This window comes from Gymnodraco acuticeps, unplaced genomic scaffold (assembly GCF_902827175.1).
Source record: "Gymnodraco acuticeps unplaced genomic scaffold, fGymAcu1.1, whole genome shotgun sequence".
Lineage (NCBI taxonomy): Eukaryota > Metazoa > Chordata > Actinopteri > Perciformes > Bathydraconidae > Gymnodraco > Gymnodraco acuticeps.
In genome coordinates, this window is record NW_022990583.1 from 4235247 (window position 1) to 4263221 (window position 27975).

Genomic DNA, 27975 nt, shown 5'->3' on the forward strand with positions numbered 1-27975 from the left:
AAGTAACGTCAACGTAGCTGTAATTTATGCTTTGCTTACATGTTCACATAACTTGGAAGTTTACTTACATTTACATACCTTGTTTACCTGGCTCAAGTGGTGGCTCTGGGGTTGTTGTGTGAGCCACCACTTGAGAATTGTCGTCTTTTTTAAGACATTTGTTTCTTATGTCCATCTTTAAAAACTCCGAGTCCAACTGACAGTTTAAACATTGTCACAGGATAGACCTGTCAGCCAATAAGACAGATGTTTATTTCCATGCAACTCTCTGGTGGTTGGTCTGGTGTCTTGTCTCTGTTGGATTCACTGAACACGGAAAATTACAATCCTGCCGTCCTCTCTACTGTCATGATGAGGTTCAGGTAAAGCACGGTTAATATTATATTATTGAGGGAGAATTGTCCGGGGCTAAAGAAAAAAGCCCAGGCGTCACGCCTGATCTCACCCCAGTCATGGACAGGGGTCAGTGGTTGACAGGAACATTTGCAACACAGATGGGATGTCGTACTTGTTTTATGGATCAGGAAACAGAAAGAGTTTAAACGACCAAAATGTTGACATTGTTAAGGCATCATTATCCCAAAACACATTCCCTTTATTTGCGGACAGAAAAACATTTGCAACACTATAGGCTACTTAAGTGTACAATGTTTGACAAATTACGTTTAGATGTCTGTTAATGCCTACAGTAAGCAAGTGGTAGTTTGTTCTTTCTAGGGTGGTGAAATACATTTACATCAGAGGTAGGCTACAGTAACATGATCTGGCCCTTTGTCCGACAAATAAAACGCTTTGGCTTGCTTAAAGGTCAACTAGGCCATTATAAAACACATCAATATGATGCAAAAAAAGAAAAAACATGTGAAGTAGAGGTATATCAAGTAAAAAAACAGATACATAGGAAAAAAGAGTAACGTAAAGTACCGTTCTCACTGAGAACTATAGTGAACGTAAAGCTTTTAACAAAAAACAGTTCTACAGAAAATATTGCCCGCACTTCGCTGATTGAAAGTCTTATTGTTCTGCTCCTTCATTCTACCCATTGCTGATTAAGAGAGATTCTGCAGTGACTTGTTTGTGAGTGAGGCTAAACTTGAAATAACAAGTGGAAACAATCTTTTAGATCCTTAATAGTAAGTAATCTGTTATCGCATCTGCTGCTTTCCTTCAGTCGAATTCTTTAAATACCTTGATCTTGTAGTCATTCATGAACACAGTAATCATTGGAACATGTATATCATCATAACATCACAATTCATAGTAGGACAATGTCCATGTTGCTACATTGTGCCACCTGTTCCTATGATATGGATTTAATTGATTTATTGTAGAAGCCTTAGTTTGGAAAGGAGAACACTGAGCGGGGAGCTTTTTTATCAGTATCTCCAGGAAAACACACACATCCTGTATGTGTGTGTAAACATGTGATGGATAGCAGTGGACATGATTTTCCTCCATTTATTCTGCTAGTTTCACCGGGCTGTTGGATGCAGAGGCTCGACCCTTCCATCTCAACAGAGCTTCCTGTAGGAGAGAGGGACAGTTGTGTTAATTGTGTAAGATTTGTTGTACCTGTTTCATTGTTTGTTAGTGATACATGAAGTAACAGCAGTTTACCTGCACGGCACCCAGACTTATCGTCCAGCCTCCAGGTGAGTCTCCCCCCTGGGACCTCAATGCTGCGGGGGTGAGGACTCCAGCATTGAGGGTCTGGGCTGAACCATCAGCTGCTTCTGAAGCTGGTGCTGGAGCTGGTGGGTTCTGTGTGGATGAGGAGGAGGCAGTCTGTGTGTCGGGGGCTGCTCCTGTCTCCTCCTCTATGGGTGCATCTTGTGAGCCACACAGAACAGACGAGGAGTTAGAGAGCGGCGGGATGGACCCAGAGACACAGCTGGGTGCTGGGCTGCTCTCCCCCGAGGCGCTGGGGGGGGTGTTAGTGTGAGAATGTTTCTTCCTGCGCAGCGTGTCGATCCAGCTGGAGCTGTGTCTGGAGGCGAAGGTGGCCATGGCCAGAGAGGAGAGCCTCATGTTCTTCCCTGAGGTGATCAGCTCTCCAAATCCTTCCGTGTGGGCAAAGGCGTAGCCCGACCTCCTGGAGCTGCCTCGAGCACCCAGACGGCCCTCCGACACACTGCCCACCCCCCGCCAGGCTCCGCCCACACTGCGACCTGCCGGCTTTCTCTTCTTCTGCCGCACCAGCTGAGTGTAGCGCACCTGGAGATGGAGCAGAGGAGATTTTTTTAATTTAATTAGGCAGTTTGATTCTGTTTTCAGCCTTTGTACCAAGCTAAGCAAATGGGAAATTGTTACTTTAAGGTTGCTTCATTCTTCTATTCTTTCTTCTCCATCTGATCGTTAATCTAGTCCATACTCAAACCTATTTGTACTTTACAACTTTAATTTATATCCAGGACAGACACAAGTAATAGTGACAAAATAAATAATCAAAAAAGGGTCTTCTTCACACCACCTTAGCAGCAGCTCTGGTTGAAAGCACCATGAGCTTATATGATGTAAGACTAAGTCACTGGTGTAACTAGGGTACGCTAATTTAGTCAATATTTACAGAGTATTTAAGGACGGTAAGAATGAACTCATCATTACACACACACTCAGATGAACTATTTGTACGTGAAAAGTTAATCATTGGCTTGTTTTAAACTGACCTGTAGGGATGCTGCAACACTGACACATGTTCCAACGAACAAGATGGACACATCAGAGACTTTGTTTTTGTGTGTATTTTCTCACCGTGTCTGAGAGCTGAGGTTTGAGATCCACCTTAAGGAAGCGGAATGCCAAAACTGGAACTATGCATATTGCTGTCGCCAGCGCAATAGTTAACCACACGACTGGTTGCAACAACGTGCTCTGGGCACTACCTGCACTCAAAAACACATAAACAAACATGAGCAAATATGTCTCAGGATTTTACAGCATTTCCCAAACACTGCAAGCACACATATATTAGACATCTTTACATAATGAACTCACTGGTGTATAATTGTTTAAGCACCACAGGACATGACTTAGATATCCTTCATTTATACAAACAGGTGCCTACATGTTTAATATAATTGTATGTTTATTTGACCCTATTGATCTTTTCCTGGTTTCATCTTTATAATTAGTAGTTTTTTAAAATTACCATTTGGTTTTCTGTTTTTGTATACTTTTTTGGATGATACAGGTTAACTGTCACTTTGACAACATCCTCCACAGTGCTATCTTGTCATGCTCCTTGGCTCTTTTGTCTGTTATTTTTTCGCTGGGTTATTTTACTCACTCTCCTCATATGTCATGGCTCCTTTTCCCGCCTGTGTGATTGTTGGCTTATCCCTGATTGTTTCACCTCTTCCTCATTGGTTCTGCTTTCACCAGTTCCCTTCATTCCTTGTGTGTTTAGTCTTAGGGCTCCCTTCTCATTGTTTCTCCTGTTTCTTTGCTTTTAGTTTAAATCGTTGTGTCACGAATCTTATGTTATGTCACGTTTTTAGTTTTGTATGTCTAGGTTTGGGTTTATTTTGCTGTTCGGTTCTCCCTGTCATGTTTTCCTCCTTGTGTATTGTCTGGTCCCTCTCCCTGTGTTTTTCCTCCCTGTCGTTAGTTTCCCTGGTGTGTCTGATTGTCTGATTGTGTTCACCTGTGGCCCTTGTGTTTCTCCTCCCCTCTTTCTCGTCTTGTGATTACCCCTCCCTGTATTTAGTCTTGTCTCTTCCTGTGTTCAGTGTTGGTCGTCTTTTGTTGGTGACTGAGTTCACCGTGGAGTGGAGTGTTTTGTTTTGTCCGAGTTAGAATTAAGTCCTTGAAATAAAGGTATTATCAGTGTAATCTGCATTTGGGTCCTGCCTGCTTCACTCTATCGTAACAGAACGAACCAACCAAGAAATGGACCCAGCAGATGATCCATTTGAGGAGGAATTACAACATTTTTCCTTTTATTTTTCTTGCTGCTATGATTGGTGGAAGGGAGCGTCCAGTGTTCTGCAGAAGGAGGCCACTCTGGTAGAGGCGCACCGGTTGGCTATGGAGAAACCAGGCTTGGTGAAATTCTTACCTGGCTGGATTTTGAACTTCCTCTCGGTGTGTGATTTCCAGCCTGCTGACACCATATGCGTCTCGGTGTGTTCCGTCCGGAGTCAACCCCTGCTTCTTCCCCATGTCCTGCTCCTGTCCAGGAGCCGTTCTCGGGAACTCATCTGGCTTTCGGAGGTCCACGGAGCCTCCAAAAGGCTCCTAAGAGAAGGAGTCGCAAGTCCAGGCTAGCAGCCCGAGCCCCAAGAGCCATGGTTCCAGCCCCAGTTATGGCCCCAGCGGCCATGGTCGTATGCTCCAGTGCCATCCCACACAGCCATGGTTCCGTGTTCCGGTTCCGTGCCCAGCAGCCATGGTTCCTGCTCCAGTACCGGCCCACACAGCCATGGTTCCGGCTCCAGAACCGGCCCACACAGCCATGGTTCCAGCCCCAGTCCTGACCCCAGCAGCCATGGTTCCGGCCCCAGCAGCCATGGTTCCAGCTTCAGTACCGACCCCAGTAGCCATGGTCCTGACTCCAGTTTCGGCTCCAGTACTGGCTCTCCGGCCGACGCCAGCTCCCCGTGTCCTGTCGGCGTACCGGCCGACTCCAGCCCCTCGTCTCCTGTTGGCTCTCCGGCGACGCCAGCTCCCCGTGTCCCGTCAGCATACCGGCCGACTCCAGCACCTCGTGTCCTGTCGGCATACCGGCCGACTCCAGCACCTCGTCTCCTGTTGGCTCTCCAGCCGACGCCAGCTCCCAGTGTCCTGTCGGCTTACCGGCCGACGCCAGCTCCCCGTGTCCTGTCGGCGTACCGACCGTCTCAAGTCACCTCTCCAGTTCCCTCTCAAGTCCCCTCTCGAGTTCCCTCTCTAGTCCCCTCTCAAGTCACCTCTCGAGTTCCCTCTCTAGTCCCCTCTCAAGTCACCTCTCGAGTTCCCTCTCAAGTACCCTCTCGAGTCCCCTCTCGAGTCCCCTCTCGAGTCGCCTCTCGATTCCCCTCTCGAGTCCCCTCTCGAGTCCCCTCTCGAATCTCCTCTCGAGTCACCTCTCGAGTTCCCTCTCAGGTCCCCTCTCAGGTCTCTTCTCGAGTCTCTTCTCGAGTCACCTCTCGAGTCTCCTTTCGAGTCTCCTCTCGAGTCTCTTCTCGAGTTCCCTCTCGAGTCTCTTCTCGAGTTCCCTCTCAAGTTCCTTCTCCAGTCTCCTCTCGAGTCTCTTCTCGAGTTCCCTCTCGAGTCTCTTCTCGAGTTCCCTCTCGAGTTCCTTCTCCAGTCACCTCTCGAGTCTCCGCTCAAGTTCCCTCTTGAGATCCCTCTCGAGTCACCTCTCGAGTTCCATCTCAAGTCCCTTCTCTAGTCCCTACTCAAGTCCCTACTCAAGTGCCATTGGAGGTTCCGCTGGGGGTCCTGCCAACTCCATGTCCTGTCCCGTTGGGGGTCCCGCCGACTACTCTTCTGCCGGGGGTCCTGCCAACCCTATGTCCTGTGCCGTTGGAGGTCCCGCCGACTGCTCTGCTGCCGGGGGTTCTGCCAACTACATGTCCTGTGCCGTTGGAGGTCCCGCCGACTACTCTTCTGCCGGAGGTCCTGCCAACCCTATGTCCTGTGCCGTTGGAGGTCCCGTTGACTGCTCTCCTGCCGGGGGTCCTGCCAACCCTATGTCCTGTGCCGTTGGAGGTCCAGCCGACACCTGTTTTGTCGGGGGTCCTGTCAACTCCATGTCCTTTCCCGTTGGGGATCCCGCCGACTGCTCTTCTGTCGGGGGTCCTGCCAACCCCATGTCCTGTTCCGTTGGAGGCCCCGCCATCCCCTGTCTCGCAGGGGGTCCTGCCAACTCCTTGTCCTCTTCCGTGGGGGATCTTGCCGACACCTGTCCCACTGGCTCTGGTTCCTGTCCGGTCGACACCGGCTCCTGCCCGGCCTCCGGAGCTGTCCGGTCTTCGCCCTCGGGCCCGGCCCCCTGAGAGCCGTGGTCTTCGCCCTCGAACCCGGGCCCCTGAGAGCCGCGGTCTTCGCCCTCGAGCCCGGCCCCCTGAGTGCCGCGGTCTTCGCCCTCGAGCCCGGACCCCCTGACTTTCTCAGCCGCGGTCCTGCACCCTGACTCTTCCTGCCGCTGCCTTCCCCTCATGCTCGGCTCCCTGAGTTCGCCCGCTGTGGCTTTCGCCCCTCCATGGACTCTGCCTTGCCCCCGGGCCGTCCGCCCAAGTCCCTCCTCCGGACCCCCTCCACCCACCCTTTTGGCCATAGTTAGTCTTGTCTCTTCCTGTGTTCAGTGTTGGTTCGTCTTTTGTTGGTGACTGAGTTCACCGTGGAGTGTTTTGTTTTGTCCGAGTTAGAATTTAGTTCTTGAAATAAAGGTATTATCAGTGTAATCTGCATTTGGGTCCTGCCTGCTTCACTCTATTGTAACAGTTTGAGGTCTTTGATCCAGTTGTGATCCAGTGTGTTGCTTTGCTGGTTAACATTTGGATGTACCTATCACCTACCTGCTGGATCTTTTTTGGACCTTTTTTGCCTAATTTGGACTAAGTTCTTTTTTTGTTTACTGAATTATTGCCTGTGCCTGGGTCAGAACTTGCAATTCTTGACATTATGATAACATTACTACTACAATTGAGAAATGTGATACAGAAATATTGATTTGAAATTGCTATATTATATTGGTCAGGCTGTTTTGTGGGTAACCGACAATTAAAGACAACAGGACACCAACCTACAAAGTGGAACTGGTTGGGAAAGATCCCGAAGAGGGTCTGGCTTTGCAGAGCGAGCATGATGGAGAAATATAAGCCCAGCGAGCCCCACACAAACACATGGTTGATAACAGTCCAGAAGCCTGTGTCCAGAGCGATCTACACAAACAGAGGAACAGGCCGGTTAATGCTCCAGCACGGAACAGACCGTTCACTTTGGTAGCTTTGAGAAAATCTAACACCTTCTCACCTGAACGCTGACCACAATGACCAGGGCTGTTGCCGTGGTGACCGCAAAGGTCTGGTAGTCAGCGAGGGGCACACCTGTGCTTTGAGTGGCGTCGGACAGGATGGCACAGGGGACGAAGAACAGCACGACTGAGGTGTAGATGCCCTGGGCGATGCAGATGAAGAACTCTCTCTTGTTGAAGAGGAGGTTGAGCTGCCCGGGCTCGTACAATTTAGGATACTCCAGACTCCTCTGGTCAGGAACGTCCTACAAGAGGAGAGGAAGTGAGGAGCTGCAATTACTGAAACAAGTCAAGCCTGCTATGTTGTGGTCATAACTACAGAAATAAACATAATCGTCTTTTTTTGGCGACCTAGTTCCCAATAGTTATTTATTAGATGTATTCTTCTATTTAAAGTAAGAACAAACTATGCACAGTGACTATGCTTGAACAGACCTGGTCAAATATCCCCATGGCCAGCACAGGGAGGGAGGTGTAGACAATGTTGTAGAGAGTGATGAAGTACTGATCGTACACCGTCTAAAAGTTAGAGGAGATGCACACAAACACATTGAAAGTGATTACCCTTTTCTAACCCCTGATCAATGTCCTTGAGTAGTCTCACAAGCTCTATCCTCTGACCTGTGCCGAGAAGCCACAGTAGAAGCCAAACCAGAAGTGCACCATGGTGAAGGCAAAGTTCTTGTAGAAGAAGTAGCAGAGGAAACGGCACATGCGCAGGTAGGACCAGCGGCCGTGCACCAACAGGAGGCGCTGCAGGAATCTGAACTGAGAGAATGAGTAGTCACTGGCCAGCACCGCCTGGATCCCCTCCTGACCTGAGATACCAACTCCTATGTGAGCACCTGGAGGAGCGGGAAGAGAGAGGCACACAGAGAAAGAGGGAGAAAGGTAAGCATAAATGTAATGTTTGGCCTTAAGAACAAATTATTATTGTTCCTTATTTAAAAGATGTAAATATAAAATCAAATGCCTCAGGAAAAAAAACATGTTCAAATGACGTACATACACAGACAAATCCACAAGGTGATGCAACACTTACAAAACACTTACTATTACATGTATTAAAATAAACGGAACATTGGGTTATTGGCTTAACCAAACCTCTCCGTTTCCCCTTAAGCTGCTTTAACGTAAAAAAAACAACTCTTAATGTCATTCTGTTTCACACTGTTGCAACTATTAATGAAAGCAATTTGCAATATGCACAGAGTGAAATATTAAAACACAAGACTTCATGTTTTTGTTTGAACGATTACATAAAATCTACATTTTTTTAATGTATTTCTTTTAACATTGCATACAAATGTTCCCAAAGTTCAGTCTGACATCTGGTATATTTGGTATTTCCACTCAGATTTCAACAATGTTTGTCTGCAGACAGAAATTAGTGGCCAACCTTCAAATAAATTGAGTTTAGGTTGACACAAAAAATCTGTTCATATCTTGATGAGGAAATCACTCTTACTGCAAGAGACATTTCCACACAACCTTTCTCGACTACTAGTAACACAATGTAGATAAACAACTTCTTCTGCCCTTCTGATGAGAATTTCCATTGCATAAAGGTAGTCACGCACCTACTGTATGTGGCTCAACTTCTCTCTTTCCTCTCCGTCTCAAAAATCATCAACAAACACTTCCTCCTCTAATACACATCTGCCCAACTCACTTTTGATCATGCTAACATCGTTAGCCCCGTCTCCTATAGCCAGGGTCACGGCTTTCTTGTGTTTCTTGATCATCTCCACCACTTGAGCTTTTTGCAGCGGGGTGACTCTGCAGCAGATCACGGCTTTGCACGCACACGCCGTCGACACAAACTCTGTCTCCATGTCTGCTTCTAGTGCGTGGGCCTATAAAAGAACAGCAGATACAAATGAGATGTTTAAGGGTAAATGTTAAGGGTTTAGAGTTGTATAGTTGTAGGGGAATTATTTGTTGTTGATCAAAAAACACACTTCAGGCAAATTATTATTTTCTCACAGCTGACAGTTTAACTTTAATGGCATCTGCTTTTTTTGAATGTGAAGGTGGCGGTGGTTGTTTTTTATACCAGACTGTGGCCGTTGATTACGAGGGCAAATTCTCCAGAGATGTTGTCCATGAGGTTAGAGGGAGGAGGAGGAGGAGGGCACTGCAGCTGTTTCTCTCCTCCCCTACTATCGCCTTGTCCTTCTCTGAAACCGTTACCCATGAAACATCCCTCCACCCCCTCCTCTTTTCCATCTCTGGTTCTTGACATCTCGATCATCCTATCCCTCGCCCTCCTGGAGAGGAAGACAGTCAGTATCAGTCACTGAGTTCATGAGTTAAATGTTACAGGAGGCTGGAGTGTGGATATTGTAGCAGTGGCCTAAACAATTGCATTTACAGGGCAAAATATTTGACATGCCTATGCCGGTTTAGCACCAGAAATGGTTGATGTTTTAGTTATTGTTAGAAAGAACTATTAACAACAATATATTTTGAACTCACTGAAAAGGCCCTTTTTGGCGTATTTAGTTCATTTGTTTGGCTGTGCTTTTAGATACTTTATTGTCTTGATTGAACTGTCTATTTTATAGCTAGGGTAAAGAGCTGGATATTACTCAGTAACTCTTGTACAGTAGTTGAAACACTGTGCTTCCACACACTATAAACATGGATATAAATGCATTTTGTAACTTCAATTTATTGTGTATCCTACAATGCAGGGTAAAAGACAGACTGACCTGAGCTCCTGTCGTACGCTCTGGACGGTGTGTCCACTGATGATGAACACCTCGGTCATGTCATCTGTCAGCATCTTGCAGGAGTAACCTATATTGACAGCCGTCTCTATGTGAGCGAAAGGGAGAGTAAAGCATTTGGTTAAATATTTATAGTAAACATTCATCTTTTTTCTCCACTTCTTGAAAATCCTTCAGTCAATGTTGGTATTTAAGCTGAGAAGAACATGTAAATCTCTCATCTGTTCAACATATAGATTAGATTTCATTTTATAATGCCTTTGTTGGAAATGTGGCCTAGGTTTAAGTAGCTCTAATTTGAGAGGTCCTCCCTGCAGATGACAAGGTTTCAAAAAACTGAAAAACACAGCAAATGAGTTTCTCTGTGAGTTTTCTATCTATGGGAAAATGGTGGAAGGCCAGTGTTTTGTATCCATCTATTCAAAGAGAACAGGAGCCAAATTGCACGCTCATGTGGATCAAAAGTTGAGTTGAACATCGTTATATCTTCAGTCATATGTGAGGAAAATAAATAATTTCACAGTTTTTTGACAGTCTATTATGCTCTTGCATGTGCCTCCTCAAATCAATTACATAATTGTGGCACATGAACCGGACCTCGTTGATCATTGGCTTGTGGTCGGTGACTACAAGTTGTAATCAGCTGGAGGTCTGGCAGAACATTTACTCATATGTGAAAGGAAAGCAGTCCTGATATCACTTTTTGACTTCTAATGGGGGACAGTTTGGACATCCATTATACAAAACACGTATAAACCTGTTTTTTTTTTTAATGTTACTCTTCACAGCCTTATGGTGAAATTTAACATTTTGTTTGGTTATTTGCAAATGATGGTGCTTTTAAAGAACTCTGTGCAAACTCAGATCTGAAATTTGTGTAAATATGTGTGAGTCTCACCCTGCTTGTCTCCAGTGAGAACCCAGATCTTAATGTTAGCCAGGGAGAGGACAGCGATGGTCTCTGGGACGCCTTCCTGCAGCTTGTCCTCTATAGCTGTGGCACCAAGGAGCTAGACAAACAGACATACATGTACATTTCAATTCTTATTCAAGCAGGAAAGTATGAAACTTAATCTGAGATCTGATGTTTTTTTTTTTAATCCACAGTAAAGAAATTCCCCTATTCAAATATGTCTGAACGATACAACCAACGGAACCTAAAGTTTCCTTGTTTGATTTACTATATTAATTTTAGTTTGCAGAAGGAAGGAAGAATTTTGCGTATGAAGAAATGGCTTAATTTTCCACACAAAGAAACTTAAAGTCAGACGCACGCACGCACACATAAATACTTTGTGAGGCATTTTCAAAGACTTGCTTGAATGTAATTTGAAGGAAGAGGAATATGGCTGATGAAAAATTATGAGGAATGGACTAAAAAAGCACTGTAGAAAATATGAGATGTTGCTAGCCTTGCGATGTTAGCCTTAAATGTACCCCAGGAATAGTTGCCGCCATGGTTATCACAATCCGAATTAACAATACTGTCAAGTGCACACTCTCAGCACAAGTCACTAACCACCATGTCTTGCTCTATCTGCTCATATGCGGCTGCCAGTCTGTCCTCTCTGCAGCTGGCAGCCTTGGCAGCGCTGCGGTGTCTCTCTGACCACGCCTCCCACTCGTCCTCTGACAGGTCTCTGTAGGCCAGAGCCAACGTCCGCAAACCATCTGCCGCATACTCCTATAGCAAAACACATTTACACAGACATATCACTAAATATACGAACATTCTGACACAAGGAGAAACAATGGAAACCTTGAGGCTGATGGTCTGCCACGTATCAAGGTGATACATTGTCTTATTACGCCAAAAATTCCCAAATTGGGATCAATAAAGTACCTATCCATCTATCTATCTATCTATCAGAAAAAGTAGAGTATGAGTTAAGGCTTGGACATTCATAGCTGTTTTCAAGTTTGGAGGCACTAGGTGGCAGTACAGCTCCATCCACCCAGGAGATAATGTGATATGTGTTTACTCACATTGAGGTGGTCCGAGGTGATGTTCATCAGTTCCTGGTTGCAGGGGTGGAGTCTCTCCAGCAGCACAGTGTCAGCTCCTTTACAGTACAGACATATTCTGCCCTCTGGGTTACGCACTGAAAATAATAAAAGTAAGGAAGACAACATACTTAAAGAAATCTATACACCTCCAACATTACATACCTTCCAATAACAATCTCCTTTTTCTGAGTTTTAACAAATGTTGTTCCTGCGGATAGTGGGAGATAAACAGAACGCAGTCTGTGGCAGAGATGTATGAACGTGTGCCTCGTGGTCCTCGCTGCTCTTTTGCTTGACCACATTTGTATGAAAGCAAGGTGATTTATGACCAGTTATTTCTGGGCAGCTTTCCAGCACCTTACAGGAATACTATTCACAGGAACACACAGTGAAATCTCACTGACGGATAAAATGTAAACATGACTAATAGCCTATATCGTGTCAGTTTGTAGGAGTGTGGATCGTAATTTAAATGTCCCTGTACATGTAACACTTTTATTTCTGCTGCAACAAGATATTGATCACAGCAGACTGAAGTAAGCAACGTGGCCTAATGACAGATTAAAAGTCCCCAAAAATATGAATAATAGTTTACCAGTATATTTGTAATTTTCAAACTGAAAAAGACACACACCTATAACAGACATCCTCTTGCGTATGTTGTTGAAGTCCAGTATGGCGAGCAGGGTGTAGGTCACGGATCGTCCCATCTCCGTGGTGGTTATAGTCCCAGGTGTTCGGGAGCGAAACACAAAGCCGAAGTTTCGAGCCGCCGTCACTAGAGCGCCCTCATCTGGAGACTGAGCCTTATAGAGCAGCGCTCCTGGGTATACAGATAAAAGATGGTAAATAATGGGCAATAAATAGCGTACAGATGGACAGAGGGTGTGTGGTGACCCTGTTTGCTGCTATTTGACCTCCCAGAATCCCCTCTCCCCTGCCCTTGCTCACCCTCGCTCTTCTCCTCGCTCATGACGGTGTGACAGAGGGAGAGCAGGCGGAAAAACTTGTGAGTGTGTGTGTCGCCCACTTTCACTGCCTCCAGCAGGGTGTCGTCATAGAAACAGAAATCCGGGTCTGCCAGGGGGTTGAAGGGAGTGAAGTCCAATCTCTGAAATTAAACGGTGAGACAGGGACTCTGATAATAAGTGTGTGTATCTGTGTGTGTGTGTGTGTGTGTGTGTGTGTGTGTGTGTGTTGACTCTGAGCAAAATAAGTATTCTTACCTTTGGCTGGGGTCCCAATGGGTCTGACCCTTCACCTGATAGTAACACACACACACAATAACACATTGTTCAGAATACAATATAGCCCGGTTCAACACCAGCTTTACATGTGACCTTAGCAAAAAGCCTATTACACAATTTATGTAGTCAAAAAAACAAACCGAACATATTAAAAATAGATTGTTTTACAGTTGTATTGTATGGAGTGGAGTATATGTGTATGTAATTTAGTTTAAAGGCCTAATTTGCAATGCGTGGTTTGGTAAGTGTGGTGTGTGTGTGCAGTTACCGTAAGTCTGTCCGTTGATGGAGCACTTATTGAAGCTCATGATGTTCTGAGTGAGAGTTCCTGTTTTGTCGCTGAAGATGTATTCAACCTAATGAAAGTAAATTAAATGTGAACACATGATCTAAATCGACATAGACAAAGTAATTGATTTTGTCGAAGTTCAAGAAATAGCAGTTTATAAAGTTTATACTGTACACCAAAGCCCTAGAGGGCAATACATTATTCAAATCAATATCTGTATCATCCTCATCTCTGAATTTAGACAGCTTTCAGTTTGCAGTATTTCATTTCTGACCTAATTCTACCATTCTTTCAGAATTTAAATTCAATAGAATATAAGATGAAAAGGAAGCATCATAAGCAAAGAAAAGTAGGGCCAATGTAGGATGGATTGATATACATAATAGACGATAAATGAACATGCATGAAATATAAATATGACACATAGACTGTTTTTGCTGTACCTGGCCAAGCTCCTCATTCAGAGTGGTGGTCCTGGCCTCAGCCGGTGTGTTACACTGTGAGCAGAACATCTGCTGGTCCCAGTTAATGAAGTAGCTGTGACCCAGCCTGATCACCTCCACACTGATACACCGACAGGTCAGAAAGAGACGCTGTTACATTAACAACAGAGTAATAGTAATCTAACATAGGGCCACGTGAAGTTCTCTAACACTTACACCTAGACAACAAAGATAGGGGGTAAAAATCAGTTAGTAGTTTATGTAAGTCACACACACAACCTCAAAGTGTTCTAGGTCAAAGGTTCAGGGGTTCAACAGTAGCTTGTTTGTGAATTGGTGAGCAGAGGAAACAGTTTTCAGGGTGTCAGCTCCCTTACCTGAGAGGAAATCTCTGCAGACCACATCTACAAACAGTGTCAACAAAGCTTACTGTCTGATATAAGCAGGAATGTTGTATATGTCTTGTCTCATATGTGTCTTCTACTGCAGTGTGAGAAAAAGTTTTTAGAGAGTACTTGTCCATGGACAAGTGAGTTTGGCAATTTACTTGTCCGAATACATTGTTCACTTGTCCAGAATGGACAAAAATTGGGGCCATTGGAATCTTCTTCTTCGTCATCGTATTTTACATTTTCCCACGGTTTTTACGACACCGCTAACGTAAGTGAGCGGTAAGATTTTACTGCATCACACATAGGGTTGGGTATCGTTTGGATTTTAACGATTCCGGTTCTGCTTTTCGATTCCGGTTATTTTCGGTTCTCGATTCCGGTTCTTTGAGAGGGTAAAAATAAGTCAAACTGGGAGAAAAATATATTTATGAAAACATTAAGTCAAATCTGTATTCCTATTTACAAATCACTTCATACTGTTTAATTTCTTACGGTTATTGAATACAATTATATAAAAATAATCTCTGCATTGTTTAGTTAGTTCTAAGTGGTGCAGTTTGAGAATGTACAATTGGCCCAGTGTCCTCTGATGTTACACTGCAACCTGCCTGTGAGACAGAGTCCAACCACACATGTCCAACACATAGGACATAACCTAATAATAATAATACATTATATGTATAGCCTATAGGCCTAGCGCTTTTCTACAACTCAAAGACGCTTGCACTCTTACACATGTCCTGCAATACACATGCTGCAGCTGCCCAGCTGCTCACTGTTTGTAAAAGTAAATAAATAGTATTTTCATTTCAATAATGTAGCTACTTTCTATACCCTGCTTCATAAACAATACTGACATCCCTGCGCTGCTCCGAGTCTGGGGGTCCGGGGATGTGAGGACAGCGCGAGGACACAGACAGGGAGGCTGCTTTACTTCATAAAGGAAATGGCGGTCAATATTAACAACACAGGAGCTAAAACGATTAATAACCTTCATTACGTGTTAGAGAAAGAACATAAGAAAGTTTGACAAAGATGAGGCTGTTAAACGGGCAGCGGATCCGCTGTGTGTAGAAAGAGAGAGAGAGACACTGAGCTGCACCGTGCAGCGATCAGCTGATACGGAGCATATGAGAGAGCTGCAGTCCGCGGGGCTCGGCCTCGCCTCCTGTCCTCACAACTCTTATTAATCCCGGTACCGGACAATTGTTATTTGTTCCTACTCAGAACCGAGTTTTGCTTCCCAACCCTGCCACTGTGCTACACTTCCCACCCCGCTCCGCTCCGCCCCGCCCCCGTCTGTACAGAAAGCGCGAGATGCATTTCGTTAGGAATCGACAAGCAGAACCGAAACTAACATTTCTAAACGAACATTGGCGGACACGTACAATTTGCGAATGAGTTCTGCCATTTGTAAACTGAATGTATCAATAATTTGTCAATAAACGTCACTTGTCCGCCGGACAAGTCAATTGACAGATCTACTTGTCCGATATTGTAAATAACACGTCCCGGACGGTGGGACGTGTACTTTTTCGCACACTGTACTGTATAGAAGACACATATGACGGAGTGCACGTAGAGTGCTTCTACGTGCACTCCGTTCTGCATCAGCCAAACAGCTCGCTGCACCCTCACTGCGAGGGGGACCCAAGTTCCCATCAGCAAAAACACGTGGGTTTGCTATCCTGGCTCCAAAATGGTGGAATGAGCTCCCCATTGACATCAGGACAGCAGATAGCTTACACATCTTCCGGCACAAACTGAAAACTCATCTCTTTCGACTCCACTTCGAGCGATAGAACTATTAACAAAGCACTTATATACTAATAAAGGACTGGCTTACCTAAAGCCAGTTGAGTAGCATTTGAAATGTTTTTGCTCTATGAAACCTGATGTACTTATATGATTCTGTTTTCTTCAAGTTTGTATTTTGTTGGTCGAACGCACTTATTGTAAGTCGCTTTGGATAAAAGCGTCAGCTAAATGCAATGTAATGTAATGTATACAAGCTTGCATTTCAAACTGTATGTCTTGGACTTCTCCTCACCTGACATACAGAGAGATAGGCACCACGGTGTTGAGAATAATAACGTAGGACCAGAAGGAGAGGAAGGCAGAGAAGAGGAAGTTGTCCACAGGAGGGTCCCAGGGCAGATAGCTCTGAAACAAGAAGCCCACCTCCCTCTCCCACACTGCGTTACCCACAGCCAGGATCACTCCCATACACACCAGGAAGCCAAAGATCTGACAGAAACACACAGATGGAGAAATTGTACATACGGGTCCAAATCAGATGTGTTACATTTTTATCTCTGGACAGTTGAACCCAAGTTAGGGTGGCTTAGAGAAGATATATGAATCTAGGTAAAGCCACTGAGCTCATTTCCTGAAATAGTGACATTATGAGCGAGGAAAGTGAGAGGTTTGGGGTGTCTTACCCAGAGGACCAGAGTGTTCATCAGGCGATCGATGCTCGTACGCTTAAACTTGGTGCGACCGCTGTTCTGCATTAGCTTGGTATCCGGGCCTGGGAGAAAAACAGGGGAATTAAGAGCTGCTATACACATCATATACATACTTTATTCAAATGCAAAAATACACAGACCTGCAAAGATGACGAGGCCGTAGCAAGCCTCTGTGTTGCGGAGGACACATCCTCGTAGCAGCATGTTCTGGTTGGACAGGGTGTATTTCTTGTCTCTCCAGTACAGAGTCCCACAGAAACGATCCAGCTTGTTGTTGGGGGGCTCACACACTACCTCACCTTTAAACACAAATACAGATACGTCCTAATCTGTTGCTTCATTATAGATATCCACAAAATCCAATTACATTATATGGGTTTTTTTTTTCTAACTGTATGATATAAGGTTGAATGTTTCATCCTCATTACATCATTCCTTTGTCACACAGTCAAAGGCCGAAACGCACACCTTTTGAAAGTTGATATGAGGCAGTGTGGGTTGATTTGCTGCAGTAATGTATTTTCCGCAGCAGGTGAGGAGTGTGTGTGTGGGCGCACTGTGCTGCTGACACAAAAGTATTTCGTTGTGTGGGACTAGTGGGCGGGTGATGGGCTGTCGTTCAATGCTGGCAGGGTAGAGAAGGAAGTGTGTGTGTGTACATTTTGTGTGTTTTGTCGGAGGGTGAGAAGAGGGATGACATTTGTGCCAAATACTGAAACCTGTTGACCTAAATATTACCTTAACTGAAGATGAACCAAACCAGAAATCAAGAGTAGAGGATGAGTTTTCTCGAAACTCACCGTCAAACGAAGCCAAGTTGTTCTGATCTCCAAGTTCAGATGTCACTGAGACCGACTGACGAACCTTCATATTGGACTCTCTGGAAGATAATACACCACACAGTTAATTAGATGTAGGGTCATGTTGCTTCTTTGAATTTAGTTTCCCCTCAAGGGACTAATAAAGATGTTCTTACAGCACTATTTACTGACATAACAATATTATTTTGAATCAATTTAAATAAAATGTCTTATTTATGTTTTCTTTCTTTCTTTTTTTTGTTTCTGCAGTTTATGAGTTGATGCGAGTCATTTTAATGTGTGGGTGTTTTCTGACCCGTCCAGCTCGGCTGTCTCGATGTAACAGAGTCCGTGAGGCTCACTGCTAGACAACAGGAGCAGGTCAGCCTGAAAATAGATACAAAAGCTGAGAATCCACTGCACTTACGACACAAAAACAACATTAGTATTAGCATCCGCAAACAAGTGAGTAACTAACAAACATATGTCGTGGAGCGTCCCCTAGCAAGGCACACGGAAATCCATTAGGCATTTTAGCACTTTGTTTACAATACAGTATGAAAACAGGCAGAGATGGTTTGAGGGTGATCCCTGAAGTAGGTTAGTAAGTAGTATAATTTCAAAGTTAAAATGTGCCCTGCAAGAGGTGATCCCTAAGTGTTTCGTCTGTGGAAATGTACATCACACACTTACTGCCACAAACTGGTTGTTTTCCAGTTTAATGATATCACCCACTCTAACGTTCATCCATTTTTCATTTTGTAGTCTGTAAGAGCAAAACAGAGAGAAACAGTAAAGACAGATAGAGTTAGAGATGTTAAGCAACGGTTGCAAAGTAGGAAACCTTGAACGAATCTGATAAGCAGACTTAATCAAAGTTCTTGTGAGTGCTCAGGTGCAAATAACAGGACAGGAGACTCACGAGCCACGGATGAGGACCTGAGACTGACGGTTGTTCACTTGACTGTCGCTCTTGTGACGAAACTTCAGGAGACAAAAGTCAATGTGAGTCATGCTACTTTAATTCACTGAAATGTCATGAGCAAAACTGCATGAGTATTCGGTGCGTAAAAAGTGAGCTCACATAGTCGTCTGTGGCATCCTTCACTGCAGTGATGCTCAGCACCAGAGCTAAAGGCACGATGGTGGTGAACCAGGAGAGGGAGGAGATCTGAGGTATTAACTAGACAGAGACAGAGAGGAGCAGATTAGTTAGAAAAGGGACACAGAGGCAGAGTGGGATTCAGAGAAAGCTACATTGGACCATAACCACATAGCAGAACGCTCAGCTGCCTAAGAACCTGAGTGCACCCAACTGTACCAAGTGAGCAGGTGATTTCACAAGACACAAACATATTTGATAGGGTATTTCTACTTCAGCTACTTCACTATCTACTTGATATTACCTTGACTACAACGTTGTCTCTAACGCCATTAGACGTGTATTTTCTTTCACCATGCTGCTCACAATAAAACACATATTTGTCCTATAGAGATGTAAGCTAGCAACTCTTCATCCTTTGAAAATTCAGCATGCACGTTATTTTTCTCTCTTCCTGTGCCATGCTCAAATCCCTGTTTTACATCCCTCGGTCAGCCCCTCTCCTCACCTGCAGTATAAGCAGGAAAAGGAAGTAGGTGTTGGCTACTTCCTGGAACTGCTCAAACAAGTTGACGGGCAGAAAGGTGACGATGTTGTACTTTGATGTCATAATACAGTTACTCTGGATGAGGAGAGGAAAAATAGAAAATTATATTTTGACTCAGATTATTTCAGTTGAATTACATCAAAATGGTCTCTCATCTTTCGACAATATTTTGGAACATGGACAAGATTAAACTGTCTCACCGCGTACTGAAACTTTTCGTTGTACTCTCTGTCATTGGCTCTGACCTTTCTCTCCTCCTCTGCAGAAACACAAGACACATAATGAGGCATGAACGATGATATCACCACTTAGTTTTACAGATAAGCACCCAAACCACTGCATCTCTGTGTGTCAAAGTCATTGGTCAAAGCGCATAAAAGGAACAGCAATAATTTCTAAAATGTCAATAACAGTAAAATCCTCCAGAGAACTGGAGAACAGAGAAAGAGACAGTCCACTTTGTGTGTGTTTATTTATAAATCAATGTAGCTAGAGTAGTCTGCTGAAGGTTGTTTGAGTATTGGGTGAGTCACATTCATTCTGTCCAATTATATCTGATCTTCAATTATCTGCTGCCTCTTTCTCTTAATGACTAAATGTGCAATCTGGGACAGAGAAGCAAAGTAATCACGATTGTGAACATCTGTAGGAGCAAAAAGTAGTACCAGGAGCTATGCCAGGTAGTCACATATAAAGCATTACATGCATTATGACTTAAATCTATAAAGAACAAAAATACACCAGGGAAATGTATGTTTCTCCCCTTTTGACCCTGCTCTTTATCCTCTTGCTGTTTTTAGGTTTCTCTTTATGCTGAAGCAAGGTAGTTTGGGAGTTCCCCTCCTCCTCCACCAGGCCTGTCTCCTCTAATATTGATGAGACTGCTTTTTAAATGAAATGACTGGCCTGTTTTGCACAGGGCTGTACATAGTTCACATGCACGCCCACACACACACACATCCAGATTTAAAATTCAGGCCAGAAGTATATGTTCTGCACAGACGTACTGTAGCTCCGAAACACTCCTTTTACTGATGACTGAGATGCAATGAGGCAATACAGGAAGGGACATCATAAAACATAATCTCATGCACACATAAACAAAGACCCTGTGGTTTCCTGTGTTTCTGCAGCACTGTGAAGACTTGTTTTATCTGGGTCTCTTCTAACAAACAAACACAGACCACTTAAAAAGATGCAGTATCACTTTCAGGTTATAAAACAGATTTGGTGCAGAAGATGATCTCTAGTCGACTTTTTGGACACATTGTGTAAAGTGGATTGGATTGTATTTAGTATTGTTAAAAAATACAAATGATTTGCCATATCTCCCTTTGATTTACATTTGAAGTTACTAGTGGCTGAATGAGCGCACAACATTCTCTATCACAGTGTTAGAGTTTGGTCACAGTGAATTCTTTAGTTGTTATGACTGTGAATGTAAATAAAATACAAATGCAACTCTTGGCGGATTTTATTTGATTTTCCCTGTCTTTTAAACTCTGGTTGGTATAACACTATCACATTTGTCTGATTAGGTAGATGAACATCCTCCACCATGTCTTGTTGTTGAAACTCCTCCAATTATTTTTCTCCTCTTTTCCCTCTGGCAGCCCTCCCATCTACCTGAAGGTCGTAACAGTGCTTTCAGTGCAAGTGTTTACCAGAGAGATTCTGCCTGACAGGCAGAGCAAAAGCTGCATTAACCCGCCATGAAGAGGCCAGATGTTAGGTAAGCAGAGAGAGACTGAGGCTGATGTCAGACCAGGCGGTGTCTGTCCCAGCTGTGCAAGCTAACCACCCCTAACTGAATACACGAGCATCTTTAGCAAACTGTCCATTAAGTGTTTAATGTCTCTGGCAGCTCCAAGGGCATATGAAACCCTGACGCAGACGAGATGCTACACAGCAAGTCTGTATGAATCTATAAAGCTCCATTACTGAGAAACGTTCAGTTTGCAGGCTTACTCGGCTGAGAGCGTAATGTTTTAATAAACAACTATAAATATTGAGTAAAACAGTAAGCCTTAATATCACAATATTTCACACATATTGGCTAACTCCTAAATCCATTTTATATCATCCCTGTCTCTTTAACACTCGTCCCTCCCTGGCCGGACATGTGAGGACACATGCCACTGTCAAGAATCTCCTCGTGTCTGCAGCAACACACACTCACTGCACAGTGAACGCAGACTGAAGTCATAAGAATAATGACCAAAGAGCAGAGTCAGCCTGAGCTATAGGAAATGCTATTGTCATTCACATCACTAAAAGTCAGGATGAGACTCTATGCAGAAGGGATCCTCACTCAATGTGGCTGATTTAATTAGAAGAAGATGGGATGGTAGAATTGTCTGCAGTCATTCTCACGCACATGCACGTGCAAACACACACACACACACACACACACGCACACGCACACACACACACACACACACACACACACACACACACACACACACACACACACACACACACACACACACACACACACACACACACACACAGTGATATCATTTTGTTGGAAACAATGCAGAGGGAAACAGTGACAGACTGGTGGGCTGGAGGTCAAATGAAGGTGTACATCCACTGTGACTTGTGATAGTTAATATAGCTAAGGAGTACAGACGAGGCAGTGCAGTGACAGCAGAGGCTGGCGCCTGGAAGATTGATCAGTGTTTCAGGCAGCCGAGACCACAAGGACATCATCCTACTTATTTATGCAAAATACAGATTTATATGCACTCAGTTTTGTTTACAGATTCATAATCAGCAGCAAACATCAGGCAAACAGCTAAAATAGAGCGATGACACATTAAACAGGCTAGCTTCTTATATTAGGACAAACAACTGAATTTAAGTATGAAAAATGTCCATTGTTGTTATTTCCCTATTGTTTACTATAGGCTACGGTTTAGCTATTCATGTCAGATGCTGATGTCTAATTAACAGAATGAAAAACCTCTGTGATTGCAGGAACAGCAAAACAACGTGGAATAGTATATTAAGTCTGATGCAGACATGTAATATGATGAGGTGTAGCCCACAGTGTTCACACACATACACAAACAGTTATTTATAAAATGGAGTGAGTAAAATGAAGAAGCAGGAGTGATACTTGGACACAGTTGGGATGAGAGTGAAACATGATGTTTATTTTTGAGATGTGCAACAAACTCCTGCTGATGACGACGACAGTGAAGACTTTTTGACATCAACAAGCTCAATTACCCCGCATTCTTAATTCTCACACAAACTGTACCTGTCCTCTTCTTTTTCGACGTGGCTCCATTAAGTCCTTTTTGTTTGTTTCTTTTCAGGGGAAGAACGAGTGGAAACCATTTCTCCGGGATGTCTTTCGGTACTGTCATCTTAACTTTTCTAACTGTCACCATCTGAATTGCTGTTATTCAATGACCGCCGCATCTCCGCAAGGACGCGGGGATGGAGCTCCGGTCCCAACTTCAGTCAAGTTGGATTGCCCGCGCGCCGCACCGTCCCATCCCTGTCTCTCTGTTTCTCCCTCTCTCGCCTCCCAAACACAAACACGCACGCAGCCACGGACACTGGGTCCATCAGTTGCTATGTTTCTCTCCCTCCTGCCACAGAAACACTGTCTGAGGTCATGGTGTAGAATAAAGACAATCTCTTAACAGATATAATAAATATTAAACACGAAGGTTGTTCACTTGATTTTAGCCTTTGAGGTTGTTGTTTTTTCTCTATGACGCACACATCGAAAATGCGTTATCAATTCTGCACCACAGCTGCCTCATAAATCAAGAGACCATGTGCAGAGTCTGCACCGTCAGCTTTACGTCTCATCCACAACATAAACACTAAAAGCATTACGTAACCTCTTGGTTTCACTGACGTTGCCATGGCATCCGCCTCTGCAGGGACCTCACAGCTGAGCAAGTTGCCAGATGAGGTAACTGGGGGCCATTTTGGATCCAGAAAGCATGAGCTGATTATGACAAGGCTGTGCGTTTAGAGCCAAAGTGGCTGGTTCAGCAGCGCAGTTTCCTGCACGTTTTAAAGGAGAAAGTGCACTGCAATGGGCGGGGCAAGGTAGGTGCCGGTGCACGTGCTGTTTGGCGAGACTCGTGCCGATATATTTAAGATTGCCGAACACACTTTTCCACAAAGTCTTGTCATATGCATTCACTGATCTAGATTGTGACACAATAGACCTATATGCAGTTAAATGTAACCAAACTGCTCTCACTCTCCATCTGTGCCATAGGGCCTATTAACTAAAGCTGGGAGAAACACCATGGGCACAACGAATATCTGAGCACCTTTATTAGCCTCTTCACATATCTTTTACTGGTGTCTGAAGTTTTAGAGGATTTGAAGCAGCGACGATCCTTGACAGAATGTAAAAACTGCAACACCAACATTCAGTAATTTAATCTTAAACATCCCAAAAGACAACCAGGCAGTAGCACACAAACTATTCCTAGTGTGTTAGTAGCTAATTTCCCTGCTCTGAAGGCAGGTTGTACTGTACACACACACAAACACATTTATAGATGGAAAGGCTATGATGGTGTAATGGTGTAATGAACCGGATATAGAACAATGACCAAAGGCAGTCTTTCGTTTTGTTTTTGTTTTTTATAACCAGTGTTTGCTTTGTTCATCTTGGTTCAAGCTGTACAGTATGCTACAGAACATTCTCTAATAAGTTTGTTGACGGAAAACATTCTCCTCTTCAATAGCCTATGATAAAGCTGCATGAAACCCTGTGAACATGAACCCACAGATTACACAGCTATTGTTACAATTATAAGGAAGCCGATCTTGGAACTGAAACAACAAAAGTCTAGAACATCTCTAACAAAGTCAAACCATTATCAATTTGAGTTGCATCCATGGGGTGGAGAACAAATCCAACTAATAAATGCCATTGCATACTGCAACCACAAGCCTGAAAAACCCCAAACCCTCTTTATTTGTCTCTGCTTTGAAACCATCTACTAGAAGCAGTGGGAACCTATTGCACAGCACCCAGGGAGCAAGCAAGGGCACCATGGCAGGGCCCATGGTGAACTGCCATATTTTAAGTTTGGTTCAGGGACTTGAACCAGCGACCCTACGGCTCCCTATCCGAGCCCCATACTGACTGAGCCACTGCGACATCTGGAGTAACATTCACAATCTACCCTGCAGTATACAAAGTAATAAAAACTAGCTGCACCTTTACCAGCTTTAATAAATAAATACATCAATAATTACAATCTAAACATATGATATGTCATTCTGTAATGGAAACATTTGCATAATAGTTACTTCTCCTTTTGGTACTTTAAGTATATATTGATTCTTACATCTTTGTATTTTTACTTGAGTAACCATTTGAATGCAGGACTTACTTGTAACAGAGTAACTAGACTACACTCTGGTACTTCTACTTTTACTCACAAGATCTGAGTACGCCTTCCACCTCTGCATTTACATTTGTCCCTGGTATTAACAGGTTCAAATACCGTGTCTGTCCAAAATGTTATCACTTCATCATTTTTTCCTATTAGTTATTTTAAATTAAAAAATCAAGGCGTTCCCGAGATTTAGCTTTCACATTAATGTGACAGACTGCAACCTAAAAACATAGCGCCGGTGCTGAAGAATAACTAGTTTACCTTAATGCACCAGTCATTAGCGTGTTGAGTGTCAGGTACTGACCTGGAGGAGGCCTCTTTCTGAACATCTCCGCTCAGCCGGCGTCCCTCTGCTATGGCCCATGGGATTGTCTGCAGAGGCAAAGACGAGTAAGTGAAAGACACAGAAGAGGAATACAACTGAGGGATGAGGAAGGTCGAGGTGGTTATAGAAGAGGAGGTAAAAACAATAAAAGCATATTTTCTCTTTTTAAACAAGCGACAAGAAAACTGCTCACTTAAAAAAAATAAGAGCAAGTATGTGATGCACTCTATTTATTGATATTGAGACCTTTTTTTGTTTCAGTGGGTGAAAAAAGATTTTTCTCTCACAGAAAAGAGAAAGTGTAAAATCAATCAGGCATTTCAACCACTACACAACCGGACACACATGTACACACACACACACACACACACACACACACACACACACACACACACACACACACACACACACACACACACACACCACACACACACACCACACACACCACACACACCAGACCATCTCTGGTCTGTTGGAGCCATAATGAGGAAATGACATTCAGCAGAGAGCTGCATCTGCCTGGGGACTGCCGGCTGGAGCCGGATCACTGTCAGTCTCCTCATACAGTGGAGGAGGAAGAGTAATGGAGCAGCATTTCCCCCTGCACTCTTCTCTTCTCACTTTCCCCTCTACCCATTTATGCTGACCTGTTAATATTACACACCTCACAGCTTTCACTCGCGGTGTTTTATCCCGGCTAAGTAACGGCAGGAAGATGAGAGATGGGGTTGCAGAGGGGAAGATTTAAACATCTCAGTGTTGGGCTTTAAATATCTCAGTGTTCTCTCATACGAGAAGGTACAAACAGGATGGCAGGCAGGCAGCAAGCCTCAAATCAATACTCCTGAGAAAAGTGACTCTGCCTCTCTTCATATAAGTTTAAGCAGATCAGCTTTCAGATACAGTTTCCAGAATTGTCTCTTGCCTTGTCATACACTCTTTTATTGCATGCTTCCTCCTCACTTTCTACACTGTATGCTTTCTCTTTTTGAATCTAGAGACTGTGGAGTTGTTTGTCATGTCTTCTCGCCTCTCTCTTTCAGTTCTCTAACTCTCCATCTGTGGATGCTGCCGCCTTGTAAAACCCTATAGATCTGCAGCAGTGCCATTAAATCCTTGATGGAATGTCAGAACTGCAACAACAACATTCAATACTTTAATCTTTAACATCCCAAAAGACAACCAGTATTGCATATGCTATTCCTAGTGTGTGTTACAGTAGCTCATGAATGTCATTTCCCAGCTCTGAGGCAGGTTGTACACACAAAAACACATTTATAGGCTATATGACCCTCTTGAATGAATGAACCGGATATAGAACAATGACAATAAGGCAGTCTTTCTTTCTTCTTTTTTTTTATACCCAGTGTTTGCTGTGTTCAATTTGGTTCATGCTGTACATTACAGAACATTCTCAGTCTTCACGTAATAATGACGTTAGTTGACCTTTCTCCTCTGCCGCTGTATTATAAAAAGAATAATTTTTCAATGTTCGCTGCATGAAACCCTGTGAACATGAACCCACAGATTACACCACTATTGTTACAATTATAAGGAACCCGATCTAGGAACTGAAACAACAAAAGTCTATCTCTAACAAAGTGAAACCATTACCCATTTGGCCTCTGAAGGAAGTTGTACATTTCTGGAAGAGTATATTCAAATTGAGTTTTATATCTCTTGTGTATATTGCCGCAGTAAATACTAATTCTGTTTTTGTGGTATCTGCACAACATTCGTTTAAAATTAATAACAAGTTTACTGTAAGTGACTTTAGTGACTTTATAAGGAAACAGAGAACAACAAATCACTTGATTAACTCTAACAAAGAGGCGTGTTCAGAGTCAGTTTGTATACTTTTTGAGGATGATGTGTGTGATACAGAAATGAACATCTATTGTTTATGGTATTTATGTTTGTCTTAATGCCAGTGTGTGTTTGACTCAGCGTTATGCCACACACTCCATACATCTGTCTGTCTTTAAACAATAATTAAGGATTGAGAGTGGTTGTTACTGTCTTGTGGTGTATTAATGTGAGGTCAGCATGGCATCCTTTATTTAAAAGTTTCCAGTAAGGATTGAGATTACACAGATGATGAGGTAAATTACTTATTTCAGTAGACAATGTCGTTATAGAATTAATGAAAAAAATAGAAATACTTGCTCTTTTTGCTTATTTTTTTCCCATTTACAGCTTGGACCAGGGGCCTACAGTTGTGGTAAAGTGGGCAGCCCTATAGGACTTGCTTTAAATAAGCACCTATTAAAACTTGAACTTTACCTGTAAAGTGTTGTGACTGCATCTTGCACAGTTGTGACGCTATTGCAGTGACAAAATCTGTCCAGAGACAGACAGTAAGTTAAACACCGAGCAAATGACTCAAAAGTGTTTGTGTGGTAGTTTCTGTAGGTCTCTGCAGGACCACATTTTGCCATTATGACACACTGAAAGCAAAACCAGTATGGCTATGGCGGCTGGTAACAATATTGGGGGGGGGGGGGGGGGGGGGAATAGCATACAAGGTTTCAGGTCAAAAACTCTCATAAGGATGCACACAACAACACATTCTTACAACACATGACCTGAATAACTCAAAGTGAAACCATCATGTTTCACTTTCAATTGGCCGGTTGCACATTTCTTAAGAATACATTTAATTTTACACCATCAAGCTCCAATGCTTCTTTAGATATCCATTAGAAGAAATGCAGTTATGTCTGGGCCTGGGGTCAGTAAAAACAGTGACATAACTAACTTTCACATTGACTTTGGGAAAATATTGTGACTAATAGTGGGCTACAGGGACGATTGAAACTAAGAAATCTACAGTAGGAACCGAGCAGATTTACTGTAAATAACACTGTCTGGCACAGTAATAAGAGCTGAACACTTTACAATGAAAACCGAGACACAAATCAATAGTTGTCAGCTGAGAAAGTAAGGCTGTAAAATAAACCAGCTGGCCATACATGATGGAGGCTTCTAAGCACCGCGACAACAGTTCAGGAAACGCAAACCTACCTTTTCAAGTTGGCTTTATAAAAAGGTTTCTGGTGGAGACGTCCTTGCTGCTGCTCTAGCCGAGGTCATGGTGAGGTTTCGGCTTGAACTGGACGTTGTCCCCGTGATGAGATGCTGTCACTGAGGTGGGAGGGTGAGGCAGGGACCGGGGACGCGCACCGTGTCGAGGTGAGGGAGGGTGAGGGAGGGTTTGGCTTCGGCCAGGGGAGAGGAGAGAGGAGAGGAGAGAGGAAGGGCTGAGTCTCCTTCACCTT

The 27975-nt window shown here is 43.7% G+C and overlaps 1 protein-coding gene across 4 annotated transcripts; it reads right to left on the minus strand.

The window, feature by feature from the left end:
• Positions 1 to 497: 497 nt before the first annotated feature.
• On the minus strand, positions 498 to 27961 carry atp8b2 (ATPase phospholipid transporting 8B2). Of its 4 annotated transcripts, XM_034227989.1 has the most exons (30): positions 27722 to 27961; positions 24677 to 24744; positions 19186 to 19244; positions 18947 to 19060; positions 18421 to 18519; positions 18259 to 18320; positions 18030 to 18102; positions 17653 to 17723; positions 17337 to 17416; positions 16677 to 16835; positions 16510 to 16598; positions 16119 to 16315; positions 13677 to 13797; positions 13213 to 13300; positions 12924 to 12958; positions 12649 to 12808; positions 12332 to 12520; positions 11677 to 11792; positions 11210 to 11374; positions 10589 to 10700; positions 9673 to 9778; positions 9015 to 9228; positions 8631 to 8814; positions 7580 to 7803; positions 7394 to 7477; positions 6958 to 7203; positions 6728 to 6866; positions 2752 to 2882; positions 1618 to 2214; positions 498 to 1524 (listed from the first exon to the last, which is right to left on the minus strand). In XM_034227989.1, the coding sequence occupies exons 2-30, from the start codon at positions 24699 to 24701 to the stop codon at positions 1459 to 1461; spliced, it is 4005 nt and encodes a 1334-aa protein (XP_034083880.1). In that variant the 5' UTR covers positions 24702 to 24744; positions 27722 to 27961; the 3' UTR covers positions 498 to 1458. The 4 variants fall into 4 exon arrangements, 3 of the variants coding, with proteins under 3 accessions (XP_034083880.1, XP_034083881.1, XP_034083879.1); XM_034227990.1 differs by lacking the exon at positions 24677 to 24744; XM_034227988.1 differs by lacking the exons at positions 24677 to 24744; positions 27722 to 27961 and adding an exon at positions 22251 to 23328.
• Positions 27962 to 27975: the final 14 nt, after the last annotated feature.

Bases quoted from the DNA above. Each gene is read 5' to 3' on its own strand.
- atp8b2 (XM_034227988.1), bottom strand. From the start codon at position 22,383: ATGGTGACAGTTAGAAAAGTTAAGATGACAGTACCGAAAGACATCCCG. The intron at 12,521-12,648 runs GTGAGCAAGGGC...CTGTATACCCAG, and splicing joins GAGCGAGGAGAAGAGCGAGG to GAGCGCTGCTCTATAAGGCT. The intron at 6,867-6,957 runs GTGAGAAGGTGT...CTGTTTGTGTAG, and splicing joins TCATTGTGGTCAGCGTTCAG to ATCGCTCTGGACACAGGCTT.